Raw genomic sequence first — 22,999 nt, forward strand, 5'->3', positions numbered from 1 at the left:
ACACCTAGAAAAACTGCACGCCAAACACAAACATCTGATACAACATATTACACCTAGACCACACCGTACAGACTATCTGTCAGCTGCGCCCGTCCCACGTGCGGTGTACACGATAAAACGTGTATAACCGCACCTACAAGTAACACACCCCTTCACCAGCTTGACTGGTGAAACCGCAATAATGTAATAATAATAATAGTAATGGTAATAATAATGATAATAATAATAATAATAATATCGTTACTCAAACCCGACCTGGGGTAAAACAGGAATTCTCATGCCTTACCTGGGGCTAATCAGGAACGCCTTCTACACGCGGGAAGTGAAATCTACTCACTAACCGTAAATTACACACATACACCTCTCACGAACATAGCTGCATCCCACGCACAAACATATACACTTCCTATTTCTTCGACTAAAATTCGTTTCCTTTCTCACTTTCTCTTATACTACATCTTCTCATTTCAGTTTACCTCCCACTAAAGATTTTTCCGTTTTTCCCCCTTTCTCTCCTACTACGTCTCCTACCATTTTCCAAACTTTCGTTGGTGATATAATATGCTCTTCCTCCCGGCATTGGCGCCACCGTCCAAGTTCCTAGCCCAGTTCTCCTAAAGCCACGACAACAAACTAGCCCTAATCGCTCGCAATTCGCCCGGTGGCAATAGTCCTCTTTTATACACTACTATCTTTTCATTTTCTAACAGACATTCTTCCCCTCCCACAAAACCCGATCCCGCGCAAGCGAGGTGGTCTTTTCTTGGAATCCAGAATCCAGAATCCAGAACAGTACCGATCAGCCTACACAACAACATCTCCTCGTCCAGTCTTCTAGCTGTCCCATCGAGCCTCGCCGTCATCATCTGCTACCGCCTCGCTGACGTTAGGCTCCACGTCCAGCTACAACCATAAGCTCCACTAAGCTGTGGCCTTAGTCCGAGCTTCACCTTTATTTCTCATGTGACACTTCTTGTGTCGCACCTTGTGGCTAATTACCAAAATAAATAGATTAGATATTTTGTGTTGATTTTCATTTGCCCTGCCGAACTAAAACTACTACAGTCACATATAATTATTTTATAATTTTATTCTATTTTAAATTTTATTTTATAATTTTATAATGTTGCCACATATAATTATATTATAATTTTTTGTCACACACCACCACTGAGGTAAAAATCATGGCAATGTTTTCTATACAAAGGTTTCGTCTCCTCGAGTCGTGGACATGGCATATGAGCAGGAGAGAGCGACGTTGCCACTCCATCCCTTCTCTGGCCACGCCCCCACACTGCATTCAGAAAGCATTGCATCCACACGCACGTTCTCGCCATGTATAAATACATGTTATCTGTGGAGATGTGGCAACACCGGGAAATTCCCTAACCCCGCCTTAGCGGCCACTTCTCTTTGCGTCTACTATAGTACCCAAGTTTTAGTAAATTGTTGGAAAAAATAATGTTGGATAGAGTGTTGAGAGGTAACTATGACTATTCTCGCCAGTGTGTCATTGCGATATTAGGTATTGGTGCAATAACTGCCTTCTTCCATTTAAGAGGAATACTGCTGCTTTCATTACATATGTTAGATTATTCTAACAATAGACCATTTTTTATGCTAACTATGGAATCGATGATATCATATGAGACACCATCCTCTGCTGTAATAACACTGCCTTTGGTTACCCTATTATAGTTCAGGGAGGAAGATGGTGTCACCGATCGACGGCAGTTTTGATGAATCCCGGCCGTCGCATTCTTCGTCCTCTTACGCTCGATGGAGCGAGGAACCAGCCAATCTGACCCACCCAAGAAAGAAATGAATGAATAAATAAACAAATAGAGAAATGAATAAGTAAATAAAGAAATAAATAGATGAATAATTGATATATATATATATATATATATATATATATATATATATATATATATATATATATTTGTGTGTGTGTGTGTGTGTGTGTGTGTGTGTGTGTGTGTGTGTGTGTGTGTGTGTGTGTGTGTGTGTGTGTGTGTGTGTGTGTGTGTGTGTGTGTGTGTGTGTGTGTGTGTGTGTGTGTGTGTGTGTGTGTACAACACTGAACGGGTTCCAGTGAAAAGATATACAATTTTTTATCAACCACAGTACACTTTAATTCTAAGTCATCATCAACACATAGAGACACGCTGGAGGCCAGCATGCAGAAATTGAAACGTGGTACGCCCAAGGACTCGAACCGGGGCCAGCACGTGACAAGTGTTAGTGACTTAACCGATGGCGCAATCAGTTAAGTCACAAATGAACACAAAGGAAGAACAAACAACCGCAGGCATACTGGCCCTAACAAGGCTGTTTGTGTTTACTATACTAAGCTGCAGTTAAGAATATAGGGCAACTAGGTGACAGAAGATGAACTAAAACTACTGCTACCACTATCCTATCCAAATGCAATTAAATGCCGAGCTGTCAGATCTTTTATTCCAAGCGATGCATAGATTATCCATTCACAAATCACTTAGAAACCTATCACTTCCTTTGGCACTCTCCCCGAGCGATAAACCCCCCAAAACACGGGAGCCACGCGCACACATGTCTGCACACCGTTAACACACACTTGTGTTGGCCCCGGTTCGAGTCCTTTGGCGTACCACGTACCAATTTCTGCATGCTGGACTTCAGCGAGTCTCTCGATGTTGATGGCCTAGAATTAAAAAGTATTGTGGTTGATACATACATACATATACCAAGGCTTTTCCCCCCTTTCCAAGGGAGGTAGCCAAAAAGGGAAAGGCATAAAAACACTCCCACCCATTTCATCCCTAAATACACTCCACACCCCTCCCACCCTTCCTCTCATCTGAGCACCTCCTGGATGACGGGTCATCCCTGCACCCCGCCCACCGCCCTGGGTCAGAAGCAGTGTCGCAAGACACAGTACATCCACAGCAAGGCCGCTTCATTTAATCGGCGACCCCCCCCTCTCCGTCCCCCTTTGCATATAAGGAGAGGACGGGGAGAAATCCCTTCGGGCTGCGTCAAAATTTACTCACACATACTACCCCCCCCCCCCACCCCACCCCGCCCATTCCTCCTCATGCAGTCACAACATCATCCATATACAACCATTCTCCACTCACCTCTGTCTTCCGTCCTCTCCCTTCCTTCCTCAACAGACATTCCCCTCTTCCCCAAAGCCCCCTTCACCCCATCCATCCACCTCATCCTAGGACGTCCCCTCATGTTCACTCCCTCCACATCTGCCTTCCATACCTCTTTTACTAGTCTTTCTTCACTCATTCTTTCCATGTGTCCAAAACATCCTAATATTCTTTCATCAACCCTCTCTCCCAAATCCTTTTTCACCCCTGTTCTCCTCCTCACCTCCTCATTTCTCACTCTATCTAGCCTAGTAACCCCCGCCATACTTCTCAGACACCTCATCTCAAACACATTCAAACTCCTTCTCTCTTCTTCTCTTATGTTCCACGTTTCTGCCCCATACAGTGCTGTTGGCACAATCACTCCTTCATACAGTCTCCTCTTCGCATCCATTCCCAAATGTCTATTTCTCATTACACTCTTTAAACCACCAAGGCATTTACTCGCTTCTCTCAATCTACATTCTACCTCCACCTTCACTCCACCTTTTCCTGCTACACTTGCACCCAAGTATCTAAAACTATCCACTTCCTCCAGTCGCTCTCCCTTAATGTTCACTTCCAGTCTACTGCCACTTTCACCCCTTGTACATCTCATCACCTTACTTTTACCCACATTTATCTTTAGCTTTCTTCTATCACATACTCTCCCAAACTCTGCCACCAGCTTCCTCAATCCCTCCTCTGACCCTGCCACAAGCGCAGTGTCGTCCGCAAACAACAGCTGGCTCACCTCCCACTTTTCTCCATTTTCTTTAACCATCTCCAATCCCTGACTCACTACCCTAGCATTCACCTCTCGCACCACCCCATCCATGTATAAGTTGAACAGCCAGGGCGACATAACGCATCCTTGACGAAGTCCCACCTTTACTTCAAACCACTCACTCTCTCCATTTCCAATCCTAACACATGCTCTACTACTCACATAAAAACTCTTGACAGCTCCCAAAAGCTTTCCTCCTATCCCATAAATCTGCATAACCTCCCACAGTGCCTTTCTGTCTACCCTATCATAAGCCTTTTCCAGATCCATAAAAGCCCAAAAAACATCCTTCCCCTTTCCTATAGCTTTCTCACATATCTGTCTTACCACAAAGATCTGATCTACACAACCTCTACCCGTCCTAAAACCACACTGTTCCTCACCAATTACTCCTTCTGTTCCTCTCCTAATCCTCTCAATTAAGATTCTCCCATAAGCCTTCCCTACTACACTTGTGGTTGATAATATATATATATTTATATATATATATATATATGTATATATATATATATATATATATATATATATATATATATATATACATATATATACATATATATATACATATATATATATATATATATATATATATATATGTATATATATATACATATATAAATATAACGTAGAAACCACTGTTGGAGTAGAAAAGACTGGAAACGGGGAATCTATATATTTCGATTGCAAACTGCAATCCTCTTCAGTAGATACAATTAAGAGAGAGCGTGCTGCTTAAGTAGCACCCTTAACAAAAGAAAGGGGAACATGGGAAGATGTCTCTACCCTCGGCTCACTCCGTATGTGAGGTCAGGAGGCAAATGAGCTTTCAATAGGTTGGTGATGAAGAGTCCGGACATTATATCCGGGGACCATTGCCCATTTGAAATATTCATGTTGGGCTGATATTCATTGATGGTAGATTCTACCATTTTTCTCCTGAACTCACATCTGGATTTATAAATAAGCTCAGCTTTGTCCCAATCTAAACAATGTTTAAATTGCTTAACATGTTGGAACACAGCTGAGCTCTCTTGTGCATATTTAATGGAACGTTTATGTTCAATCATCCTAGTATTCAAATCCCTTCCAGTCTGTCCGATGTAAAATAAGTCACAACCTTTACATGGAATCGAATAAACCCCTAGGCTCTGCTCTTCTTTTAACCTTTGGTGGACATTTACCACCTTTTTATTAATGGTGTTAGGGTAATAATTAATCAAATCTGATTTGTCCTTGGGAAGAAACTTGGTAGAGGGAATGAATGATTCAGAAAAGGGAACGATTAAAGAGCTCTTGCCCAATGAAAAATTAGAGGAGGTGGGGGTGGTGTTGAAAAAATTGGATCTCGCTCGGCTGAGGGCTTTGACCAAGAACCAATCCGGGTAAGCTAAATTACTAAATTGAGATTTTATAATGTTTAATTCTCCTTCAAGAAACTGGGGGCTGCAAATTCTAAGAGCTCGAAGGAATAATCCTGAAGCGACGCTACTTTTTACTTTGTCTGGGTGACTACTGAAAAAATGAAGATAACTACCAGAATGGGTTTCTTTTCTATAGACGGTAAAAGCAAGCTTGTCTCCGTCACGAACAATGAGAACATCTAAAAAGGGTAGCTTACCTTGTTCTTCCCATTCAACTTTAAACTTAATGTTGGAGGCTAACGAATTTAAATTAGCAAAGAAGTTATCGAATGAACCCCAATTTTCATCCCAAAGAGTGAAAATGTCATCTACGTATCTAAACCAAACCATGTCTGCGGGTTTAATGGTAGGCAGAAGAACAGACTCAAAGTATTCCAAAGTATAACCAAATTTTTGTCTGAAAAAAGAATTCTGAAAGGAAAAAACATTTGATGTGACACACAGGCGAGTAAGCGCAATGATTTTTGAAACGGGGAGTGGGAATTTGTCCTGAAATGGTTGTAGCTTGGTTTTCAGGAAGGATAGAACGTCATCAATACAGACATGTGTGAAAAGAGAAATTACATTCAGGCTAAGCATTTATCAACTAGAAAAATTCACTTTTTTATTTTTTGTGATGAAATCCTCTGAGTGTTTTAAATGAGAATCGGAGAAAGTACCAACAAACGGGGATAAAAGGTTTGCTAACCATTTAGAAAGCTTGCTGGTACAAGATCCCCGGTTGGAGATGATAGGTCTGAGGGGAGGGAATATCAGTTTTATGCAATTTTGGAAGGCCATAGAAATAAGGCAACTTAGGATTAACCATCATTGCCCTTATTCGCCTGTGTGTCACATCAAATGTTTTTTCCTTTCAGAATTTTTTTCAGACAAAAATTTGGTTGTAGCATGGGTTCAAATCTCTCCTGTATTGGCCAATCTGTACATGGAATACTTTGAGTCTGTTCTTCTGCCTACCATTAAACCCGCAGACATGGTTTGGTAGTAAAATAGTTATTCTTGACCATGACAGTTACGTAGATAAAGCCATGGCCCTTCTAAATGACACGGATACATATGAGCAACTTAGTAAAAATCCACTTAAAAATATGTCTGCCATTTTCAACAAAGAAGTTCGTAACATCACCAAAGACGAAGAGGTATTGAAACTCAAAGTGGTTAATCCTAAGTTGCCTTATTTCTATGGCCTTCCAAAATTGCATAAAACTGATATTCCCCTCAGACCTATCATCTCCAACCGGGGATCTTGTACCAGCAAGCTATCTAAATGGTTAGCTAACTGCACATGGACATGAGGAATTTTTTTCTACATATCAGCAGGCTGTTAAAAACATTCAAAAACTCAAACTTTTGTTTAAAAATCATAGAACTAGTTATCAAATAATAAATGGTACATCAAAATATGACTTTCATTGGTAATTGTGGTACTTATGAAATATTATACCCCAAAAGATACGTTTTTACTGTGTAGAAAAAAAAATTACACTAAAGTTTCAGCTTTCTTTTAGCAATAATAATATATAATAAAATAATCTTTATATCTTACTGAATATGTTAGGGCACGGGGGCCTTATATACATTCAAGAATAAAAAAACTAGAACCAACATTTTGTCAAAGTTTGACAAGTATATCTTGCTATGAAAGTCTGCACACGCCCGAGTATGGCAACACTCCCAATCTACACGGCAGTGTAGAAAACGTGGCAACCCTGGCCGCCGCCACTGTCCCGCATGCATACCTTCCGATATTTACAGTGTACGTAATAAAAGATACAGTACAGTACACTGTATATACAGTACATTTACATGCCTGTATTACAGTCATTATTACAGAATTATTATTATCATTATTACAGTATTGTTATTATCACAGTGTTAGAGTATTATTCTTATGTGTTTCTATGCCATATCATACGTTACCTATACGTATACCGCTACGAAAATCTACGGGTGTTAGTGCGACATTTTCGATGGCCGGACATTTGGCATGACCGGACCACCCTTCCCCCCAATTAGTCCGGGCTTTCGAGGTTCGACTGTATATATATATATATATATATATATATATATATATATATATATATATATATGTACATACACATACACACATATATGTATGTGTATATATAATATATATATATACACAAACACACACATACACACACGCACACACACACATACATATATATATATATATATATATATATATATATATATATACCCACTGAGTTAAACACCACAGCATTGCCACAATTATTTATCTTCTTCCTAATATTTTCAATTCTCACTAATCTCTCTTATCGCCTACTGCCCCGACCCCCCTACTCCTCTCCCCCTCCCCCTCCCCTGAGGCGATCTGTTAGGGTCAGATCATCAAGCCACACACCACTGTAAGCCTTTCCATGTATATGGAAAGACGTCGTCCTGTTCAGTCCGTAAAAATGTAGTTGTTCTGTGTTCTGTGTAATTGTGTTGTGTTAAATGTAATTATTTTGAAAATGACTACTTGAAGTCGAAACGTCGAATTTGTTATTAAAATGGATAACTTTGGACAATTGGTTTTCGATCACCCTCCCAAAGTCAGAACTATAGTGAGGAGAATTGAAAATATTAGGAAGAAGATAAATAATTGTGACAATGCCTTGGTGTTTAACTCAGTGTGTATCAAGGAGAACCTGCGCCCTAAGTATACGATATATATATATATATATATATATATATATATATATATATATATATATATATACATACATACACTGACTGGCTCCCAGTGAACAGATTAACATCTTTTCAACCACAATTCACTTTCAATTCCATGCCATCACATACGAGACTAGCGAGGAGCTCGACGGAGACATATATTGGAAATTGAAACGTGGTTGAGCCGAGGACTCTAACTCAGCTCGGACGTGACAAAAACTTCAGTGACTTAGCCCATTGCGCTATCAAGAGAGATATAAGTTGAGCACAACTTTCTTATATTTGTATGCTCGAGTTACATACACATACACGAATTTTTGCGTTCAACCCACCTCCGCCATGATAGTGCAATCGCTAGTATGTACACGTGGGAAAGTTTATACATACACTGAATGGTTCCCAGTGAACAGATTAACATCTTTTCAACCATAATTCACTTTTAATTCCATGCCATCGCAGACGAGACTAGCAAGGAGCTCGACGGAGACATATATAAACTTTTCCACGTGTACATACTAGCGATTGCACTATCATGGCGGAGGTGGCAGACATTGGTCGACTATAAAATCAAGTTTGGTGTAGAGCATTTCTCCATGTTCACGTGCCTCGGTAGAAGCATAAATATACTGCGACAAGAGAAATGAAATCATAGGTATGCTTCAACCTCATCAATATCACACATCAACTGCGGTAACCACTGCAACACTGTTGTTTGTTGTCTTTTCAGTTAGATATGCCAGCAAACATTCCTGCGAAGTTGGGACCATCACTACGGCCCGACCTATAGTAAATGTAATTCTTACTACTGATTTCACCACTGCCTGGTTTCTTCACCTCAGAGAAAGCCACTATATTCATCCTTAGCCTCCTGAGCTCAGTCGATATATAAAGGGTAGTCAATTGTCCTGTGAGATAGAACGAATGTTCCAGGTGCCCACATGGACAGCCCGACGGAGGTTCACCTTAGCCTTGACTCGGCATGTCCGTGCTTCATTTACAGCACTACGGCAAGCTAGTGGTTTTGATAGGGACATGTTGCAACCCCACCCTCGCTAGAAGCACCATGTATATATGCCATAAACATAGTTTGAGATTTGCCCTTCCACGCCCCCACCCACCATATACCACAGGTATATATCATTAACCCAACAATCCTGAGGTTCGAGGGAGTATAGGCATCCATGCCTCGGACCTTGTGATATTCCAGGCACTTGACTAATTAAAAGGTTCAAGTCAGGCTACACAACCGAGGCAGGAATTATATCTGCATGAATATATTCTATGGATCTTTCAGAATGAGTGTGTTCAAATGATCGTGAGTTCTTCATTCCCTTCCCGATCATTCCCCCTTTTAGGGAGCATGTAACACCCTCCTGATGTAACTCCAGTTGCAAGGAATGACACAAAAAAATAACTTATTGCACATGAGTTCTCATTGCAACTCCAAACATGTTATTAAAAATTAGTGACAGAAAAGTAAGGCAAGATTTCTATATGCAAATAAACAAGGTTAGTGAACATCTCTACATATCTAGAAAAGAACATTTCATTATTGTAGTGTTTATAACTTATATGTAAGAACCTTCAAATGTCAAAAATGAAGGTGATTGCAAATTCGAAATGCCTTTGCATAGGATTGAAATAGAAATTTAATCATTCCTGGGAAAGAAAACAGAGTTAAATTTTTAGGTTTATTTTGAAATATCACATCTCTTGGATAATACAAGACAATCTAATGACCAACTCATGAGAGTGTTTGTCATAGTGGCTCTTATTATGATAATTCAATTCTCTCTCTTTCTCTCTCTCAATCACATTTAGGGTAACTTCTTACCAGAATGGGCATATAAAGTTTTCAAATCCAGTACCAAGCGTTACCCAGCCTACACAGTTTTTGTACACATATTCAGGCCAGATGAGTGAAAAGTTATAAAAAATATAATAAAACAGTGAATAAACAAATAGATTTAAAAATGGGCAATGAAATTATTCAGAATAGACGTTTGGGCCACAACATTCTTCTGATGAATGATCACGCAAGAGAGAAATTAAAATATCATTGTCTTGTAACGATGGTTTTGTTCATCTTGCAGCAGAGTATGTTTTTTATATGTTTTAGTGCTTTTAAGAAAAATACTCTCAGTGTTATTTGGGGAGTTGGATCTTCATCTTCATGCATACCAATTTCTTCATGCTGCTTTCATTTTCTTTGTGTTTTGTCAAATGCTGTATTTTCTTCCCCTCATTGCACAAATGACATGTCAGGATTCAGGTATCAATGCCTGCAATTAAAAATTGGTTTCATTTAATCTCACATACATCTAACATTTTTATGTATTTGCTCATGTATTTGCCCACATGTACATATGTATGTATATGTATATGTAAATATGTGTGTGTGCATACTTACCTAGTTGTAGCTTATGAGAAGGGTGTGTGTGTGTGTGTGTGTACATTTACCTAGTTATATTTATCTAGTTGTATTTTACGGGAAGAGGAGCTATGCTCGTGGTGTTCCGTCTTCATATATCGTTTTATCTAGACTGTTTTTAAATTCGTGTATCGTTTTTGCACACACTACATTCTCATCTAACTTGTTCCAAGCATCTATTATCCTGTGGAGAAAGCTGTTCTTTTTTAGGTCTCTTCTATAAATGTCTTTCTTGATTTTCTTTTGGTGTCCTCTTGCATCTCTACTATCTCATTTTATTAGATCATGAAAGACATGGAAACTAAGTTTCTCTCTCTGCTTCTAATCCAATTATTATATGCACCATGTCCTATGGTGTTGGGTGGTAGTGGACCTTTCAATTTTGTCCCTACAATTCCCATTATGTCCGGTTATTTTTCCTTCAGGTAACCATTCAATTTGTTTAAGCCTGTAATTAAGCCATCTATGTTTGTGTAAGACACTTTTAATTTTCTGCTACTTCCATCGTGTTTTCCGTTTCATTTCAGTTTTTCTCTGCTATGAACCATTTCCTCACTTTCATATTCACTACTCTCAGATAGAATTTCTCTTTTTTTGACTCTGTTCTTTTCTCGTTTTTTCCTTAGCTTCTAGTCTTTTTGTTTTCTCATCCTCTCTTTCCTCTTTATTCATTTCTCTTTTTATCCATACCTGTTTATATTGATCACTGTCTGCTAGTTTCCCTGTTTTTGCTAAGATATTCTCTGCTGTCGTTTGTGACCTGAATTTGATCTTAATTGGTCTGGTCTTATCTGTATTGTATTTCCCTATTCTATATATTTCTTCAATTTCTTTCCCTGTTTCTTGTTCATCCTCTTGAACTACTTCTAATATCTTGTTTACCTTTTCCTTCTCTTTTACTCTTGTGGTCCTATTTGGATTATGCTTCTCTTCCATCCCTAATATAATTATACATTTCTTTTTGTCCACTAAGTCTCTTACTATATTCTCCTTCTCTCTCATCACTTTAATAACTGTGTCCTTAGTTTGTTCTTTCATCTGTTGTGTCACTATATCTCTAAATACAATTTTGTTGTTCTCTTGGACTTTTCTCCAACCCTGTGCTTCTTTTGCTATGGACTCTTTATTATCTCTATTGTTATTCTTTAATTCCCCATTCTTATCCTTTACCTCTTTTAACTGTCTTTTTAATTCCTCTATTTCTTTAATTAGATTTAGATTCTCCTACATTAGTTCTTCCAGTTTATCAACTCCTTGTGTAACTAGTGTTAATTGGTTAAGCCTAACCTCACATGCTTCGTTCAGTTTTTTAGTTTCTCCTCTAGATTTGCTAGTCGGGAGAGGTTGTCACCTCCTCCCTCCTTAAATCCATAAAAATAGTTATCTTTTCTTTCCAATGAGCTGCTATTATCTATATTTCTGCTTTTGACACCTCTACTTCCTTGTTCTTCCTCGTCTGTGTGTTCTGCACCCCTTTTGTTGACACCCCTTCTAACATCCGGGGCCCGTTCCATTTTCCTCAGTAATCCCTCTCTTCTTTTTCTTCACCTTCTTACTACACCACGAGCTTCCCCCCTCCCTACTAATACAACAAAGGTACTCTCTCGTCATTGAGATCTATGAAACTTGAATTTTTCCTGGAGTTCCAAACTTCGCTGTCACTTCGACCGACGTGTGTGTGTGTATTTACCTAGTTGTATTTTACGGGAAGGGGAGCTATGCTCGTGGGGTCCCGTCTTCATATCTCATTTTATCTAAACTATTTTTAAATTCATGTATTGTTTTTGCACACACCACTTTCCCATCTAACTTGTTCCAACTGTCTATTACTCTGTGAGGAAAGATGTTCTTTTTTCACATCTCTTCTATAGCTGTCTTTCTTGATTTTCTTTCCGTGTCCCTCTTGTATTTCTATCATCCCATTTCATCAGATTCTCTCTATCAGTAATTTCTATGCCTTTCATGATTCTGTATATAGCTATCAAATCTCCTCTCTCTCTTCTTTGCTCTAGTGTCTGTAGTTCAAGTTTTGCTAGTCTCTCTTCATATGATAGTTTTGAGAGTGTTGGTGCCAATTTTGTAATTGCTCTTTGTATTCTTTCAAGTCTTTTTATACATTTTTTGTACTTGGTGACCATATCATTGCTGCATATTCCAGTCTTGGTCTTATCAGGGTGATTAGAATTTTCTTTACCATTTCTTCATCCAGGTATGTAAATGCAACTTTGATTGTTCTTATTAAATTACAAGTTTCTCCAAAAATCTTATTTATATGTTTCTCAGGTGATATATTATTCATAACAATGACTCCATGTGTGTGTGTGTGTGTGTGTGTGTGTGTATTTACCTAGTTGTACCTAGTTGTATTTTACGGGAAGGGGAGCTATGCTCGTGAGGTCCCGTCTTCATATCTCATTTTATCTAAACTATTTTTAAATTCATGTATTGTTTTTGCACACACCACTTTCTCATCTAACTTGTTCCAACTGTCTATTGCTCTGTGAGGAAAGCTGTTCTTTTTCAAATCTCTTCTATAGTTGTCTTTTTTTATTTTCTTTCCGTGTCCTCTTGTATTTCTGTCATCCCATTTTATCAGATTCTCTCTATCAGTAATTTCTATGCCTTTCATGATTCTGTAAATAGCTATCAAATCTCCTCTCTCTCTTCTTTGCTCTAGTGTCTGTAGTTTAAGTTTTTGTAGTCTCTCTTCATATGATAGTTTTGAGAGTGTTGGTGCCAGTTTAGTAATTGCTCTTTGTATTCTTTCAAGTTTTTTTATACATTTTTTTGTACTTGGTGACCATATCGTTGCTGCATATTCCAATCTTGGTCTTATCAGGGTGACTAGGATTTTCCTCACCATTTCTTCATCCAGGTATGTAAATGCCACTTTGATTGTTCTTATTAAATTATAAGTTTCTCCAAAAATCTTATTTATATGTTTCTCAGGTGACATATTATTCATAACAATGACTCCCAGGTCCCTCTCATTTTCTACTCTTTTTATTCCTTCTTCTCCCAAATTATATGATCCTGTTATTCTGTTTTTGCTTTTTCCAAATTCCATTATACTACACTTTTTTGTATTGAACTCCATCTCCCACTTCCTACTCCATTCTTGTACTTTATTTAGATCTCTCTGTAGTGATTCACAATCTTCTTCAGTTTTCACTCTTTTCAGTAATTTTGCATCATCTGCAAAGAAGCTCATATAGCTTTCAATTCCTTCATCCATATCATTAATATATATAGCAAACATTATTGGGGCCAGAACTGTTCCCTGCGGGACACCGCTTATTACTTCATTCCATTTTGAGTGCTGATCTCTTATCACTACTCGCATTTTTCTTTCTTGCAAAAAGTCTTCCATCCAATTTAGCAATTTACCTTGTATTCCTCCTTCATATTCTAATTTCTTAAGCAACTTCTTATGTGGTACTTTGTCAAAAGCTTTTTTTTAGGTCTAGAAATGCACAATCAGCCCATCCATCTCTTTCTTGTATTATATCTATTAGCCTTGAATAGAAACATATTAAATTGGTGACGCATGATCGTCCTTGTCTGAATCCAAATTGCCTTGGATTTAGTACGTTGTTTTTTTCCAAGTATTTTACCCATCTACTTTTGATAATTCTTTCACATATTTTTGCTATTGTACTTGTTAGAGAGACTGGTCTATAGTTGGTAGGTTCTTCTTTATTTCCTCCTTTATATATAGGTACTATATTTGCTTTTTTCCAATCTTCTGGAACTTTTCCTTCTTTTAAGGAACTGCTTATTATGCTATGTATTTTGTCTGCCAGTTCATTCCTACATTCTTTCAGAATCCAGTTTGCTATTTCATCTGGCCCATGCGATTTTCTGACATCAAAATTACCCAAGTGTGTCAATATTTCATTCTTCGTTACTTCTATTTCTTCCATAGGGGGGACTTTTTCCTTCCACTCAATCTCTTCAGGTTGTATATTTTCCCTTGTAAACACTGATTTAAAATGTTTGTTCATAATTTCTGCCATTTCCATTTCCTCAGTGTATTCAATCTTAATTTCTCCAAGTCTTGTTTGTTTTTCAGTTTATTGTTTACAAATCTGTAGAATAGTTTTGGTTGATCTTTACACTTTTCTATAACATCTTTTTCATATTTTCTTTTTTCCTCTCTGCACTTTTGTACATATTCATTTCTATAACCAGTATATATTTTCCATTTTTCAGGTCTTCTGTCTTTTTTCCATCCGGTCCAGGCTTTGTCTCTTTTGTCTTTTAACTCCCTACAACTTTTGTTGTACCAGCATTTTACATATTCTTTTTCTTGTTTTTGTCTTGGGACATACTTTTCCACTCCTTCTTTGTAAATTTTTGTCAAAATATTCCATTTCTCTTCCACTGATGTTTCTTCTTTGTATATTTCTTCCCAGTTTTCTTGTTGGAAGAATTCTCTTATTTTATCAAAGTTTGTTTTTTCATACATCATTCTTCCTTTTCTATATTGTTCATTTCTTTTCATATATTTTTCTTCATTAAGTTCCAGTTCAATCAATATGTGGTCACTTTTACCTATTGGTGTTTTATATTCAATCTTGTCCACTATTCTAGGTTCAGATGTAATTATTAAGTCTAGCCTCGATGGTTCTTCTTCATTTCTATACCTAGTGTTCTCTTGTATCCATTGTGTCATTGAATGGTCAGTAATCATCTCAAGTAGAGCATTTCCCCATGAGTCATCACCACTCTTTACTGTCATTTCTTCCCAGCAGATTTCTTTGCAATTAAAGTCGCCCATCATAACTATTCTTCCTCCGTCTTCCATTATTTTAGTTAATGCTATCTTTGTGTCCTCTAACATACTTTTATGTTCATTCTCCTCCCATGAGGCTGTTTTCGGAGGCACATAGTTGATCACAAATTTTCTGCTCTTCTTATCTCGGTCTTCCACTTCTATCATAATCATCTCTACTGTATTCTTTCCATATATGACACCTTTCACGTTTATATCCTTCTTTGTCAGGAACATAACTCCACCCCCTTGTTTTTTCTCTCTGTTTCTAATCCAATAATTGTATGTATCATGTCCTACACTGTTGGGTGGTAGTGGGCCTTTTAATTTTGTTTCTACAATTCCCATTATGTCCGGTTCTTTTTCTTTCAAATAATCATTCAGTTCATTCAATCCTGTTATCAATCCATCTATATTTGTGTAAGACACTCTTAGTTTTCTGCCACTTCCATTGTGTTCTCTGTTTCCCTTATGTTTTTCTTTAGTATGTCGAACTGCTTTATTTTCATGTTCACTACTCTCCAATAGAATCTCTCTTTCTCTGACTCCGTTCTTTCCTCGTTTTTTGCCTTAGCTTCAATTCTTTTCTGCTTTTCTGCCTCTCTTTCCTCCTTATTCATTTCTCTTTTTATCCATACCTTTTTATATTGATAATTTGTTGCTAGTTTCCCTGTCTTGGATAGAATTTTCTCTGCCGTTGTTTGTGACCTGAATTTAATCTTAATTGGTCTGGTCTTATCTGTACTATATTTTCCGAGTCTGAATTTTTCCTCAATTTCCTTTATAATTTCTGGTTCATCTTCCTGGACTAATTTTAATAAACTGCTTACCCTTTCATTTTCCTCCTTGATTCTTGCGGTTCTATCTGGGTTATGTTTCTCTTCCATTCCTAATATAATTATACATTTCTTTTTGTCAGCTAATTCTCTTACTATATTCTCCTTCTGTCTCATCACTTTAATAACTGAGTCTTCATTATGTTCTTTCAATTGCTGTTTGACTATGTCAGTGAATGAAACCTTATTCCCTTCTTGAGTTATTCTCCAATTTTTAGCTTCTGTAGCTATTTTCTCACTGTTTTCCTTACTATTCTTCTTCAATTTCTCATTCTCCTCCTTTACATTTCCTAACTGTCTTTTTAGGTCCTCTACTTCTTCAGTTAAGTTTCTGTTAGCCTTCTCTAGTTGTTCCAATCTTTCAATTCTTTGGAGAATGGAGCCTACATTACCTAACTTACGTTCCAAGTCCTCGATCACCTTATCAACTCTCTCCTCTAGTCTTATCAGTCTGGGGGGGGTTGTGTCCCCCCACCCTCTTTAAATCCCTGGAACATATTCTCGTCACTTTCTACTGTATTTCTCCTCTCTATACTTCTAATCTTTACATTTTTATTTGCCATTTCGTCATCCGGTGGTCGTTTCATGTTGACCTTCCGCCCGTCTGCCTGGGCCAAGTCCTCCACATCCTCATTACCTTCCATTTCCCCAGTAATCCCTCCCCCTCTCCTCTTTCCTTACTTTCCCACTACCTCACGAGCAATTCCCCCCCCCTGCAAATACAAAAAGGCACTTCTCTTTGCGTTGGTATCCACAATCTGCACTTTTCTTCAGAGCGTTCGTCAAGCCGTCCGTTCGTTGAAAGTGTGTGTGTGTGTGTGTGTGTCCACTTCATTTTCTACCTCAATTCAGTAGCTGTATTGGTGAAACTAGAACGACGTTGAAGGATGTTAAAACGCACCAGTTATGAGCAGGTCCCGTGGCTTGAGTATGGAGCTTGGGGCAGTGCTGCTGATAGTTCTCCACATTCCTGATGATTTCATCCATGGCATAGGGGTCACAACCACCATCTCCTCCTGCCATCCAGGAAGCGGTGAAGAGCTCTGGCTTGTAGTAGACGCAGCGGTTGGGTCCTTGCAGATCGCCAGTCACTTCGCCATCACGAGCTCCACACAGACCACCCACGGTATAGTGATCCAGCTGCAGACGAAAGGGAAAGAGTCAAGTTACATGTCTCACTTATACAGAGGAGGACAAAGATGAAGATAGAGGCTGTATTTTGAGTGCTGTAGCCCTTACATATGTAGATAGATATTGCAATCAATATAGATAATGAATTCTCACAGTTATGAGAAAAACGTCTGTCAAATCTGCTCTTGAATGTACATAATATGAATTTCAATGACTAACATTCAAGAGTTGATATCTAGCTTATCCACTGGAGAGAAAAGTATAATTTAGTCACAAACATGCATGCAAACACACAAACTAATTCCTTGAGTGATTTCAGAGTTAAGTATGACAGACAGCAACTTCTTCCCTGCACATTACAATAATGGTAAATACACAAGGTGTATTTGTATGTCATGATCTCTTGCATAAATGGTGATTAAATTTAGTCAGCATATATGGCCATACATACCCTGACAACCATGTGGGAGTCCTTCATGGACACAGACAGGACATCAGGGATCTCGACGTAGATCTCGTCCTTATGCAGTTCAACGATAGCCTGGACTTTGCCTTCATGACGGACAACCTCGCGGTCCTGGGCCATGACCACTGGTTTGCCATTCACCTGCATCAGATCACGGGTCACAATCAGATATATATATATATATATATATATATATATATATATATATATATATATATATATATATATATATATATATATATATATATATATATATATATAATCTTTACATCTTCATCGATGAAAGACACTCTTGAGATCCTACTTTTATTTGTGGACCATGATAGTGGAAAGATTATAATATTGACACCCTATTGTAGACACTAGTTAAGCTTTATGGATCATGTATTCATAAAGGGTTTCACTACATATTTTACCAAGAATTTTTTTCAATAGCTTTCTTTGGCAATTGAATTCTGCGGTGACCTTAACTGTTAATAAAGGTTTTAAAAATGTACCTGAATACAGAATAATTATGAACCCTATTGTAGTGTTCTGTAGGCAACACATGTATGCTCCCCTTTAAGACTTGTGACCGCCAAGTACGGGACAAAACTATGGTCACCCCTTAGAACGACATGCGTTCGATTAATTTATATTGATATAAATATATATATTCACTCCAGCAACTTTATTTATTTTGTAACTAAAAAATATTCCTCTGTATCCTGTAACAAGGATATATATGTATTGTAAAATGATTTTAAATTATTGTATACTAAAAACAAAGAATCAAGAATTTCGCCACCATTGTTGTACATAGTATCATTGAGATTTTCAATAAACAGAGATTAGTCATGGGAATGACTTTAGATATCTAAGCTATACTTCTGGAAGAAGTACCAGCCGTTAGCACTGAGCACGGAAGTATTCATCCCAAGGGTGCGTAAGGGTAAATACATCGTGGCAAACTATATTCTGACAGGTACAGTCCAACGAGAATGTCACCCGCCATTGGCACAGAGTACGGAAGTGTTCATTTCAAATGTGCCCAAGGGAATCATACCACGGCAAACTCAATGGTGTGTTCTGACTCCCCTTTGTGAAAAACCTCCCATACCTTGTCCCTACCACTCGTTTCAGGCTGGCCGCTTCCAACAAAGGCGACGAGTAGTGGAGCCAACATTGGTGACACCAACACTATTAAATGCTGATGTATTTTAGTGCACATAGTTATTCACGTGACCAGTTGCCAGCATTTGACTTGTTCATATTAGGGAAATGGCTATCTCTATGTGGCATGTCAGCAAAGATGTTATCCACAAGTGCAAAACTCATTGGGAAAATTTTCATTCATACAAAGGAGCAAAATATAATTATGAGGGTAACATTTCATCCCCCTATCTCTTTACTCTTCTTTCCTCCTCCTTTAATCTACTGATTCTTCTGCCACATCTACTTATCCTCGTACTGAAGGAAGAGTGCCTATTGACAATGTCTGCAGTCATTTAATATTTTCATATCTACATGTTTGCAACAGTTTAAGCTTCTGTCTCGTAATTATTCCCTCATTCTACCATCTCTTCATCCTCAGTTTTCACCCATTCTCCCTCTATCCACATCTTTTTTAATATCATTCCCTCTGCCCTCATCCCCTTCTCTAAGCCCCCCCCACCCACCCTTCCTCATGACTCTTGTACCTTAGCCTCCTCAGATGTGATGTCTACAACGACCGAGCCCTGTGGACTGATGAAGCGTAGTTGAGGCCCTGGTTTCGGGTACTCGACAAGACGGTGAAGCAGCATCCAAGACTCGCTGTGTTCCACATCCATTGTTAAGACTTGCCAGCACAGGTTCCTCTCGAAGGGATAATTCAGGCCATCGAAAGTTATGATCTGTTGGTTATTACCAGTTTGTCCATTAAATTGAAGAAGGAGGCACCATAATAGTCTCCTATGAAACAGCATAACTCTACAATACTTATTTATCTAACATGTCAAAAATATCTATACATGACACCAATCACAGTATTTTAAGCGAACACACTGATTAACTGCATAAGAAGGTCAAAAAGTGGAAAATATATACCAAAACGTTAATTATTCCATTAGTAAGCTGTGTGTGTTTACAGAATATAGTTCTGAACTGAGAGTAAATCCACGATTTCTTTACTTACAGACTCTTCGTAGACATGGCACTCATCATGAAGGAGAGGAATATCATAGTCAGTGAGATGATAGTCATGGCTAAAGGAAAAGTACTCGTCGACGTACTCGGGTACATGAAGATGGTCAACGACGTATACCTCTGAAGGCTTGGTTGTCCAAACAGTCCATAGGTTCTTCTCGATACACCTGCAGAGAAAGTTCTATGTATGTAGTGCTTGATGTGTTGATAAGTGAGGGAATGGGATACAAAAATGTTAGTAATGGCAAACAATCAGGTAATATCCTTTCTTGGCTCCTATAGAAACAATGCCAATTTAGTCAAAGTCATTGTGCTGCAAGGGGTTTGTGCAGTGTGTGGCATATGTCGTGAGCCATTTGCCAAATCAACTTACCTCTCTCTATTATTTCCCATCTATGTGCTATTTGATTTTTTTTTTATTTCATATTCTGTAAAGGCAGCTATATAGTACAATGAGTATAAATTTTTCATGATTATGACAATGTACTGAATAAATTCTATGACACATGGCTGAGCTTTTTCACCATGTTGCCATGCCAAGGTGGTCAAGTGAGTAAAAGCAGCAACGACTGCAACAGCACTGTAGGAGAGAGGCCAAACGCAGAGTATGGTTTCCAATATTTGACGTTTCTGAAGAAGCCCTGCTGGGCGAAATGTCAAATATTGGATCCCATACTCTGCGTTTGGCTTCTCCCCAAGGTGGTCAAATTGGCACCGTAGCACTTGGGAGATCCGCTTCTGCTCCACCCTGAACAGACCCCTTGGATCGCAAAGGTTATAGTAATAAACCCATGTGCAAGGAAATGCATTAGATTCTGAAGTGACTGGAATGCAAAAGCCTATCTACTTTTTTCTTCAGCCCACTGAAAAAGGGAAAGATTGCGTGAATTAACAAAAAGAAAAGTAAATTGAGAAGGTTTGGGGAAAGGCAGGTGCTTCCTCCATCTCTCCTTCATAGAGACTTTTTAGCCAGAACGTTTGGGCGTAGGGCAAATCGATGAACAAACTCCAGACGTAACGGAAAGAATGAACAAACTCACAATCTACCCACTTATCTAGAAATAAAGGACAAATATAAAAAATGCTACCATTTTATTCGCACCATTACCAAGGGTCTGGTTACCAACTCACCGTGTAGCATGTATGTTGGCTTTTCCAGGCGCAGTCTTGGGTCCGCAGTAGTTGTGTGTCACGTGTGGGAACAAGAAACCTCGCGTCAAGTCTTCTAAATGATGAGTCAAGTTCATGAGAGGTGAACAATCCATCTGCAATATTAGGAAAGGGAGATCATGATAGATTCGCACAAGAAATATTTAAAGATAAATATCTAGTCATTCACTCCTAAAAAAGAGAAACTGTTTGGATAGAGTACTAACTTTATCTTGTTCCCAGTTGATACCAATTTGGACGTCATCGTACACAGCCTGGATGTGCTCATGGACTTCCAAATCCTTGGCGCAGAATTCTTTGGAGTTTATTGTTGACACAATTGTGTCCTTCCGCTCTTGAGTCATATCAATAGAAACCTGGGAAAAATTGACGTGTCTTACTCCCAGAAATCAGCATGAATGAGTTTAGATACGGTTGATTCCACCCTATGGATGATGTAATCAAGACAAACCTACTTTATTACGCAAGAGAACTCACAATCTTTCCCTTTCGACAATTTTGGTCCACTTAGTTTTTACGTGACATCACTAAATATATGCAGTAATCAATAATATCAAAATTAATTATTTGATTTTGTTATGATATATTTCTAATAAATGTTTAAAAACATGTTTTGTCTTTAACTCCTCTTCCCACTTAAATCCACTAATCCTATGTCCATTTGTCATTATGCCCACCTCAATTTCTACACTAGGAGAGTTCTGGCAATTCTCATCTTCACGAAGCTCAAACTTCCACATGCTCTTCAGGTCGTTCTCAAGGACATCGGAAAGATCCATTAGGTGGGAGATGTAAGGTTGAGAAGCCCGTAAGTCAATGCACATCTGTAGATAATTTAGAAAGGAAGATTCATCTTCATGCTGAATCAAAATGCAGAACTTAGGGGTGTATTCGTTTTGCCAACAACACCTACAGATTACTTACAAAGTGATGTGATGATAGAAAAAAATATATTTTTTGTCTGATGGATATGGCAAATTTCTGTCAAGGTGGTCCCTATGGGACATTTGTGCTTTGAGGACCTTACATGGCATTAGAAGATAGATGCAGAATCTTACCGTGTCTTCTGTCTTGGTGTCAGTACCCTTAAGGAGAGTGGCCTGTGCTTTGGTGATTATCTTGTTCGTGGATCCACTCTGGTCACCGCTTGTCCAAGTTAGAACAACCCCATACCTGTGAACTTCTGACCCACTGAATTCCACCTTTGCGTTTACACTGCTCACGCGTGAAGCTGCAGAGATTGAGAGGTAAATTAGTTTAAATTTGCAAAAGATACCTATGATGCTTGCAATAACTACATCACAATAAAAACTGGGATAATGATATGGACATTTAGGCACTCAAAAAACATAGTTCGGAGACAGTAACTGCGAGCTGTGGATGTGAGGTACTTACATCCCATCAGTTCGTGTCGCTTCTTAATCTTTGCCAAACGCTCGGGTACAGAATCGCTGATACTATATCGACTGCTGCTCAAGGTTTCTACTTCGCTACCTCCTTGCTGTTGGACAAGAAAATTAGTTTTTGCTGGGAGTGAGGGAATAGTGGGTTGTTTTAGATTCTTGGGAGTTTATGAGAATTTCTGCACAATATATAATTTGCAAAGCAGGATGGCGTGTTTTGGTGTGCGTTTTCTTTATAAGGCATGTGGAATCGGCTATGTTTACCGGATACGTCACAAAGACGATAAAGCGCCATGTGATGTTCCTGAAAGCCTGTCCATCAAATCTAAAACATAAGGTCTAGTATAACATCAAGCCTTTATATTCTTATCTATTCAAACTTTCTTAGATATACGGTTCTCTACGCTGTTAGTAAGCAATCAGTTACCTGGAAAGATTCTTCGTAGTCCTGGCCACCAAATTCGTAGTCACCCCCCTGACCACCAGTAAACTGACCCGTGTTTTGAGTGAATTGTTCGTAAGACTTTTGTGATTTCTCCGTTATTGCTGCACAAAGAGGTAAATATGATGGTTAGGTGAGTCACAAACATCTAGC

At 38.5% G+C, this 22,999-nt stretch overlaps 1 protein-coding gene across 1 annotated transcript in view; it reads right to left on the reverse strand.

Moving 5' to 3' along the window:
• Positions 1-9,704: 9,704 nt before the first annotated feature.
• Positions 9,705-22,999, reverse strand: part of LOC143036790 (hemolymph clottable protein-like) — a 35,822-nt gene continuing 22,527 nt past the window's right edge. Inside the window, exons 23-33 of the mRNA XM_076204533.1 lie at positions 22,832-22,950; positions 22,397-22,502; positions 22,060-22,232; positions 21,679-21,825; positions 21,208-21,357; positions 20,963-21,096; positions 19,821-19,998; positions 19,345-19,539; positions 17,651-17,806; positions 16,970-17,208; positions 9,705-10,309 (exon numbers count right to left, since the gene is read on the reverse strand). Of these exons, the coding sequence (XP_076060648.1) occupies positions 10,303-10,309; positions 16,970-17,208; positions 17,651-17,806; positions 19,345-19,539; positions 19,821-19,998; positions 20,963-21,096; positions 21,208-21,357; positions 21,679-21,825; positions 22,060-22,232; positions 22,397-22,502; positions 22,832-22,950 (1,604 nt within the window). The 3' untranslated portion in view covers positions 9,705-10,302. The remainder of the gene's footprint in view (positions 10,310-16,969; positions 17,209-17,650; positions 17,807-19,344; positions 19,540-19,820; positions 19,999-20,962; positions 21,097-21,207; positions 21,358-21,678; positions 21,826-22,059; positions 22,233-22,396; positions 22,503-22,831; positions 22,951-22,999) is intronic.

This window comes from Oratosquilla oratoria, chromosome 21 (assembly GCF_046742065.1).
Source record: "Oratosquilla oratoria isolate Oo_2021 chromosome 21, ASM4674206v1, whole genome shotgun sequence".
In the NCBI taxonomy this organism is placed as follows: Eukaryota; Metazoa; Arthropoda; class Malacostraca; order Stomatopoda; family Squillidae; genus Oratosquilla; species Oratosquilla oratoria.